The following is an 8,786-nucleotide window of genomic DNA, read 5'->3' on the forward strand; positions in this document are numbered from 1 at the left end:
GTCAACCGTCCGACAAAATTGGCCCTGCATTGGCGAGGACCCTGCCAAGTGACTAGGGTCATCACAGACCATGTGATGGAGACTCAGCAGCTGGTGCCACCGTATGAAGTCACGGTCCATCATGCGTGCCTATTGAAGATGTACCACGAAGGTGGTAGAGAGGTGACTGAAGACCTCGAGGCGCAGATCGCGTTTGGCGATGACGGATTTCATGTGGAGTGCCTGGACGAAGCGCGCTGCGTGGATGGCCAACACCAAGTTTTGGTGAAGTGGTTTGGATTGGACGATGAAGAATCGTCCTGGGAACCTGCGGCGAATTTGCTGGACGACATTCCAGTCGTATTTCGCAAGTGGGCGGCGGCGAACAAGGAAGACCCTACCGTGGCCGCCCTCATCAAGACACTGGACTTTCCGTAGGAGGGGAAGTGTTCTGCAGCGTGCAGAGCAATTGGGTCGCGCGTTAGTTTGACCCATTGCAAACACACACACTCTGTGTGTGTTGCGTGTCAAAGGTTCCGATACCTTAGTGGAGGTACTGAGTACTTTAGTGAATGGTAGTCAGTAGGCGCCTCGTGGCGTGTTTAACTTCACTAATATCAGTGTGTATATTTGCTGCCTTGACGAAGGTCCCGTGGCCGAAAGCCTAGAAGAAGCGGGAGACAAAACACCGACGACAGTCACCAGGGAGGTGAACCGAGACTACCTTGTCAACAAGGTTATCCCAGCGATTCGATCCCTATGGCCGCGGCAACGATCAAGCGTGATCTCGATCCAACAAGATAATGCAAGGCCCCATGTCAGCGTTGACTATGTTGCTGTTCGGATTGCAGTCTCTATGGACGGATGGAACATCAAATTGTGCGCTCAACCAGACTAATGTCCGGATATGAACATTCTGGACCTCGGATTTTTCAATGCCATTCAGTGTCTGCAACATCTAACTCTAACGACATCAATTGAAGAATTGGTGTTGGCTGTGCATTCTGCTTTCTTTGATCTGGATATATGCGCGTTGGACAAAACGTTCGTGACGTTGCAGAAGTGATGGGGTATGTATGTAAAGTAGCAGGCGACAATATTTACAAGTTGCAGCACATGAAGAAGGACACGTTATTTGTGAACGGCTCACTCCCTCCCCGCCTGGAATGCGACAGCGATGTTGCTCCATCCATTGAAGCCATGGAGGAGCGCATTGACTACGAGCGGCGCGTCGACAACATGATTGAACTCTTTGAGTCTGATTGCACTACTCAAGGGCATGTCCACATGAGCAATGTTAACGCAATTTGTAAAATGGCCAAAGAACTTGCGATAGAAAAAGTCGACGAAGAAAATCAGCAGATGATGGTCGTAAAAGTGCAAATAATACATATTTCAGGAGTATTATTATAAATTAAGCATAAAAATTCTCATATATATTTTATTCCGCTTCGGTTGTCAACTTCTTTATGGAACAGAGGAGGTACTACGGTGCTGGGGCACACCGCTGATGCCATCGATACATCAACACATTGACATACTTGGAGACTACGAGTGTGAATACACTACGCCTTGACAGCTACGAGGTGGCCCTTCTACCCACATCGTTGCTGTCAAGGCTTTGGTGTGTTTCAATTTCGGAGTGCCATGGAGGATGTACGGCGGAAAGCTTATGCGACTTCCAATAAACTCACCACTTGATTAGAGATCGACTAACCAACGAACTGTACTCGATCTCCGACGTGATGTAGTATCACAATTTCACCCACTAACACTATTCGGAATTTTCCTACTACCTGATTCTTCGTACATTGTACTATTCGGAATTTTCCTACTACCTGATTCTTCGTAAATTGTACTGACAAGTTACCAAGTGCACAACTTTCTTCAGCCATATCGCATTGTTTTCGGAGTGAATCGAGCCTTTTTGTACCCAAAACGTGTGCAAGTTGATTTCATGGTGACATAGACGAAGCTGGTGTGCAAGCACATTGAATTTAACATGAGTTCGTGCTGTAATCGCTGAGATATCCCTCAACAAGTGAGCCTACCACCACCAAAGGTTTGACCGAAATATTGTGCTTTCGAGTGAAATTTCGTGTTGTGGTGTGGTTTCTCGTTGGAATTTAAATCGATTTGATCGGCTACCTCAGATGAGCTCAACATTATTAGCCAATTAAAACCTTCTCAATGAAATTCAACCAATCCGATCGATTGTGGATCGGTTTGGTCGGCGCGAGTCGATGACACTTTCCCCAAATTTGTATCAAATCGACAATATTTTACGTTATACAGTATGATGAAATCTTTGAGAATCCCATAGATGAGTAGATGTCATGTAAAGGCTAGGAGAGTCCGAGAGTAAGCGCAAGTTTCGCCAAAAATGTACTTATTAAGGATATTCGATTAAAGCCTGCATTAAAAACACAAAGTAGGTTATACATGTATCGAGGTTGGCGCCCAAATCTGCACCTTTGGGGGAATCAGCTTGTTGCAATTCACTTCCCCTCACTTTCCATTTCGCCAGCCATGCCTGTCAACACCAACGCCGTACTCAACCGTCTCCAAGACCAAGCAGTGCGAGATCAATCCTATCTTGAGTTATGCCTGCATGATTTGATGAGGTCTCGCACTTTCGTGACGACAGCGAGGAGCCCTCCGAAAACCCAATGATGGACAAGTTCTTGATCGACTTGGGCTCTGAGGGTATTAGATCTATGACCAACTTTACTGTCACTAAGTTCAAGTCGCTGTGGGCGATGGTGAACGATGCTATGAACACTGCGAGGATGGAAGGCTGTAGCCGGCGCTCGACGACTAGCCCCAAGGACGAGCTCTTTATGGCCCTCCCCGTGTTGAAACACTTTTCAGCATGGGAAAGGCACGCAGCTGACTTTGGTTACAACCTTCGAGAAACTCGTCATGCGTGTCCTACACGCTGGTCAACCTGTGCTCTACGACGGGTTGATTCGAGTTCCATCCATGTCCGACTTGTCCAACTCCGACAGACGATTTGACCACTTTCCGTACGCGTTGTATGCTGTTGACGTAAAGTTTCAGCCAGCACTGCGTCCAAAGGAACGCTTTGTCGAGCAGAAACATTACTTCATCGGGAAGATTCATCTGTACGGTTACAAGATCGAGGCAAACGTGTCAACGGAAGGCCGATGTGTGGCAATGTGCGAGAGCTTCCCGGGATCCGTGCATGACCTGACGATATTGCACATACGCACTGCCCTTCACGCGACCAACCAACCTGTTGAAGACGGCGGGTGAGCAGAATGTGGCAGACTATGGTGAGTTGAGTGCGCAGTACCGGGGGTCGTGGGCGTATTTGGTCAACATGGGCTACATCGGAATTGCCCACTCGCTGCGGGGTATTCATCCCAACCATCGCCTGGTGCAGGGCGCATTGGATGCCAATGATATGGATCGAAACCACTACTTCTCCTCCGATCCGGTGGTTGTAGAGATATTTTTCGGTCGCGTGTGCACTCTCTGGAAGATTTCGTTGGCTAGGTACACTTGCGGTGAGAAAAACTACAACACAACAGCGCATGACGTTCGCATTGACGAACTTTCACCTCTCGATGATGCCATTGCGCGCGGATGACGAAGGCTTTTAAAGGCCTGTAATTGCTCGTTACGAGCAGATGTCGAATGAGAAGAAGCGCAAGCGCAGTGAAGCTCAACGCTACTATCGTTTGAATCGTCAAAAGAGATTGTCCATTGACAGCAACCGCGCTACACGTTTTCTGTCGCCATCGATGAATCGTTCGAACAGCAACTATTACGTAGACGATGGATACATACCATTAATAAAACGTGTTTGCTGATCGATTTAATTTGGTTCCATAGGATTTAAATGATCGGCTACTGCATTTTTGATCAGTAACCTAGTCTCTTTCGAAGATGCTGAGTTCTTAATACTATTTCGGTTTCGGAAGCACTACAGTCCAATTGTATTGATATCAGTAATATTGGAAGTTAATCAGCTGCTGGTTTAAAGATTTAATGTATTCGGATGTACAGAGCTGGCAATAAGTTTAAAGCCACCCCAAAATTGTTATGTTCTGAAGATTCTGTTGTAACTTGGCCATGCCAAGTTATACAATCGATTCGAGCATGTATTCCATCGCTTCTGCACTGATTCAACCGCCTTAAGCTGTCCATGATTCAATCAAAGTACAAAAACGCAAATTCAGTTTTTTTTACCTGGCAATAAGTATAAATCCACCATGTTTTTTATGCTCTTCCAGGCGTTTTTAAGTCAAAAACACGCGTTTTTAATGCTCCCGCCCCTGTATTTGACCGATTCCCGCCTGAATCAACTTTTAAACGCAAGTGCATCATGCCAGCCGGCGCCAAGCTATCCGAAGAAGAGCAAGACATGGTTTTGGCCCTTAAAGCCGCCGGGAAAAGCCTCCGAGAGATCGAGCTTCTCATTAGACGCTCGCGGGGTGCCATAACTCGGTTCCTGATGGAACCCGCGGCATATAACACGAACAAGCGGACGGGACGACCACCAAAGGTCACACCTACCGACCTTCGACGGCTCATTCGGACAGCTTCGAACTCGTTTTTGAGTTCACGCGAGCTCGTGCAGCAGTGCCAGCTCACCATCAAGGCCCGCCGTGCCCGTCAATTGCTTGGAATATGCAAGCACCTCAAGTTTGTCAAGGCCAGGGCCTCGCCAGATCTCACGGACAAGCACAAGAAAGTCAGGATTCACCAGCGAAGTCGCCGGATCTCAATCCGATCGAGAACATGTGGGGTGTTCTTGCACGTGCAGTTTATGCACATGGGCGCCAATTTGCGACAAAAACTGACTTGGTTGCTGCCATTTCCAAGGCGTGGAACGAAACCGGGCAAAACTTGATCGAAAAGCTCCTGCAGTCAATGCCGAATAGGTGTGTGGCTGTTTTAGAGCTCAAAGGTGGCAAAACGAAGTATTAAGCACAAATATTTGTCACTACACAAACAATTTTTGCTGGTTTTCTGTGGTGGTCATGAACTTATTGCCAGGGTAAGCATTCACCTGAGTCACAAAAGTCGCATTTTTGGTTATGCTTTTGAAAGCACAAGCATTTCAATATCATTCACACGCGATCCAAGCTCATTCAATGTTTTTGCACAGGCACATTCGTTAATGGTGTTCTCCTACTCCAATTTTTTTGGGTGGCTTTAAACTTATTGCCAGCACTGTAACCATACTGTAGACTGACAAACAATGAAACTTGTTTGGCGAAGCTATATTGCTCCACCCTATTACCACCTCTCGCATTGCATCCAGTGGTCACTTCGACCTCGAAATCGTGACGACCAAATTTTGGAGCCAATCAGCGAGCGTCATGAGTGATGGTCATTTTTGAGTGCGATCGCCGTTTGGCTTGGCCAAATGCGCAAGAAGCAACTGAAAGCCATGAATATAATGTTGCGAAATGCACCACAACACGTTAATTGCGTGAATGTTCCGACTCAATAGCACGAACTTCAAGATATTCAAGTTATTCGAATAAAATATTCTTTCTCAAGTGCGTAATACATAACTTTTTTATTTTCCCCACGGGGAAATATAAGTTATCTTTTTCATCCTCCAGAAAAGATAAGTAATCTATCAACCCACTGGTTGAGAATAGGTAAAAGATAGATATTTGAGTACCCCTGTCTGCAACACCCGCGTGTCTGAGTAGTTGTCTTGCGTGGCATTAACCAGAAAAAGCAAGGTGAAATAGGCAAATTTGTATGAAGCGCAAGGTGAACCACCTTGCGAATTCCATAAATAATTCTGAAATTGTATAGTTTCAATTAAATATATCTTCAAGTTTGTATTGATGATTTTTATTTTTCATATGTCTGTCTCTTTTTGGAATTCGCAAGGCACGTCGTCACCTTGCGAATTCAAAATTATCCAATTTTGTCCAATCAGATGCGGTGAAATCACGAAAATCGCTGCGTAGATTCATCACGCCCTGTTGCGATATATTCCTGTGATGGCGGTTGATGCAAGGAGCCTTGAGATAATTGTAGGCTGTGTATGAGAGCAAGATCATGTGATGTGGTATTCGGGACTCGGTCAATTTTAACAGGTCTCATTTGACCACTTGCCTACTAACCCAATGAAATTGGCCATCCCTCATTCCACCATCCAGCCCGTGTCGGTGCCGTACAACTCCCTGCCGGTGTGATCACGTGGTTGATACAACATAATGTTAGCTGTAAGGGGAGAACCACATTGGACATAGTCGGAGTTCAATCATCAGTGCACAAGTCTCTGGAGCATCATCACACAAAACTCTACAAAATTCAAAGTTCAAAATTGTAACCTCTTCTGTCAGTGTTATAGCCAATCGTGTTTAAGAAACAAGGTGTGATGTATTCTGATTGGATATTAAAAGGAGCAAGGTGGCTCACCTTGCGAATTCCATTAACAAGTCAATCATAATTCAAAATATCAGTAATTTTAGCCAATCATATCGCTGTGGGATTTGTTGTCGATTCAAACAATCCCCCGAAATTGGCAAATTTGGGTGAAATTGACAGTAGTAACGTTAGTGTGAATTTACATTAACGTTAACGTTACTACAAATTTCCCAATTCTGCGCGATTCGTAAAACCGATTACAAATATCGCCGCGAAATTTCATTCGATTTCCCCAAGAAAAAATACTGTACTCACAGTCAATCAGTGGCAAACATTTTCCGACTGACCAATGGGAGCGATTTGCGATAGGGTCTGGAAATTCGTGCGAAATCATACATTATTTGGCACATTTATTTGGTGAGGGTTTAGTGTTACAGCTGCTTGTCCAAGCTATACCCGCCTTCGGTGACGAGTTCAAAGAAGATGCCCGTGCCAGCGTGAACCAGCGCTGCGGGCGTGTCGTTCTGGACCAATTGACCTTGGTCAAACACGAGGATGCGGTCGCAGTCGAGCACCGTGTCGAGGCGATGGGCGATGGTGAGCACCGTGGACGACGCAAACTCGGAGCGCACGACCTGCTGCAGGAGCTGGTCGGTGTCGTGGTCGATGGCTGCCGTGGCTTCGTCCAGGATGACGATCTTGGCCTGGCGCAACAAGGCGCGGGCCATGCACAGCATCTGGCGCTCGCCCACGCTAAAGTTCTCTCCGTTTTCTTCCACGGGTCCCAGCAGCTTGTCCGAGTCGGCGCCGATGCGACCATCCAGCTGCACCTTTTGCAACGCGAGCCACAGCTGGTCGTCATCGTACTCGTCGAACGGGTCCAAGTAGTTGCGCAGTGTTCCTTTGAACAGGACGGGGTTCTGGGGGATGATGGCCAAGTGGCTGCGCAGGTTGTGCAGGCCGACGTCGGCGATGTCGATGCCGTCGATGCGGATGTGGCCGGCCGCGACGTCGTTCATGCGGAACAGCGACATCATCAAGCTGGACTTGCCCGCGCCCGTCCGTCCGACGATACCCACCTTTTCGCCCCCATTGACTGTGAAACTCACGTCTTTCAACACGAGGGGGTCCGTGGGTTTGTAGCGGTAGCTCACATTGTCAAACTGCACTTGGCCTTGGGACGGCCACGACGTCGACGCTTCGTCCAATGGCGTGTGCCGCTCGCCTTCTTTGGTCAGCCGGATGTACTCGTGCAGTCGCTCGGGGGCGATCAGCGCCGTCTCCATCCGAGCCCAGATGTTAACCAGCCCCGCCAAGTTGGCAGGAATGCTCAAACCATACGTAATCACGAGCGCAATGAGCCCGGCACTGATGGCGTCGTGCATCACCACAACCCCCATCAAAAGCGCAAACACGATCGAGCAACTGATCAGCTCCACCCGCAACGCAAACCACTGATTGGCCGTCACTCCGACCAAATTAGCGGCCACAAAATCTTCCAGGAGGTTGTCGTGCAGAAGGTTGAAGCGACGGATGTACTTGGCACCAAACGCTCGGATTGTCGTGGAGCCGTCAATGCCTTCGCTGACCAAACTCAACAGCGGTGACCGCGTCGTCTTTTGGATGCGGTTCACTTCCCGCAACGGGGCCAAAAAGTACAAACCCAATAAAGTGTACACAGCCATGAGCGGCAACACGATCAGTCCCATCCACTGGGTGATGGCGATGGTCGTGACGAGTTTTGCTATTGCGGAGGCCGTATGTATCAGCATCGATGTCGCGGAGAATGGAATGGCCATGTCCACTTGAAGGATGTCGTCGCCGAACCGATTGAGAACGCGGCCGATGGGGTTAGTGTCGAAGAACAACATGGGGGCTTCGAGAAGACTGTGCAGCATCTCCGAGAACAACTTCTTTGCCCCGCGCAAGCCATACATCAGCACGGACGCGATCTGCATCAACGTCACCACGCTGGTGGCAAGAACGAGGATGCCGTAGATGAGGATGTTGTGGTTCGTGTTGGCTCGAAACGCAGCTGGGGACAGCGTCGTGCTTTGGTTGGACCAGTGGGACAGTCACATGTCGCTGCCGACCTTGATGGCTTCGACAGCCACCGTCAGAAACACCATCACGGACATGGACCGCCAACCTCCGATCGCCCGGATGTACTCTACCACGACAGCCTTGGACACGCGGCCTTCGGCACGCCCTTCTTCCAACACGAGGGTTCCCGATTGTTGCTCCGTCGTGTCCAGCAGGGTTTTGTCACGGCTGTCGTCGTTGTTGTCAGGCTTGACGACCAAGTCGTCGAGGATATCCTGGCTATCCACCGCCCAGTAGGCCGTGGGGGGAGGCAAGGGGGTGACAGATGAGACTGGCTTGGGCGAGTTGGTGCGGTTGCGAGGTGACGTGGACTCGGTGACGGCTCCGTCTTGGACGAGGAA

At 48.6% G+C, this 8,786-nt stretch overlaps 4 protein-coding genes across 4 annotated transcripts in view; 2 read left to right on the top strand and 2 right to left on the bottom strand.

The window, feature by feature from the left end:
* Positions 1-75: 75 nt before the first annotated feature.
* Positions 76-877, top strand: H257_18844 (hypothetical protein; the record flags this gene model as incomplete). Its single annotated transcript, XM_009847975.1, has 2 exons — positions 76-413; positions 601-877. 2 exons carry the CDS (start codon positions 76-78, stop codon positions 875-877), a joined length of 615 nt encoding a protein of 204 aa, XP_009846277.1.
* A 1,771-nt stretch (positions 878-2,648) lies between these two features.
* H257_18845 (hypothetical protein) lies at positions 2,649-3,255 on the top strand (the record flags this gene model as incomplete). Its single annotated transcript, XM_009847976.1, has 2 exons — positions 2,649-2,831; positions 2,893-3,255. 2 exons carry the CDS (start codon positions 2,649-2,651, stop codon positions 3,253-3,255), a joined length of 546 nt encoding a protein of 181 aa, XP_009846278.1.
* A 3,518-nt stretch (positions 3,256-6,773) lies between these two features.
* H257_18846 (hypothetical protein) lies at positions 6,774-8,300 on the bottom strand (the record flags this gene model as incomplete). Its single annotated transcript, XM_009847977.1, has 1 exon — positions 6,774-8,300. The coding sequence occupies one exon, from the start codon at positions 8,298-8,300 to the stop codon at positions 6,774-6,776; it is 1,527 nt and encodes a 508-aa protein (XP_009846279.1).
* Positions 8,301-8,417: 117 nt separating this feature from the next.
* H257_18847 (hypothetical protein) overlaps positions 8,418-8,786 on the bottom strand; it is a gene marked incomplete at both ends in the record, with an annotated part of 3,873 nt that continues 3,504 nt past the window's right edge. Inside the window, one exon of the mRNA XM_009847978.1 lies at positions 8,418-8,756. Within this exon, the coding sequence (XP_009846280.1) occupies positions 8,418-8,756 (339 nt within the window). The remainder of the gene's footprint in view (positions 8,757-8,786) is intronic.

This window comes from Aphanomyces astaci, assembly GCF_000520075.1.
Source record: "Aphanomyces astaci strain APO3 unplaced genomic scaffold supercont1.239, whole genome shotgun sequence".
In the NCBI taxonomy this organism is placed as follows: domain Eukaryota; phylum Oomycota; class Saprolegniomycetes; order Saprolegniales; family Verrucalvaceae; genus Aphanomyces; species Aphanomyces astaci.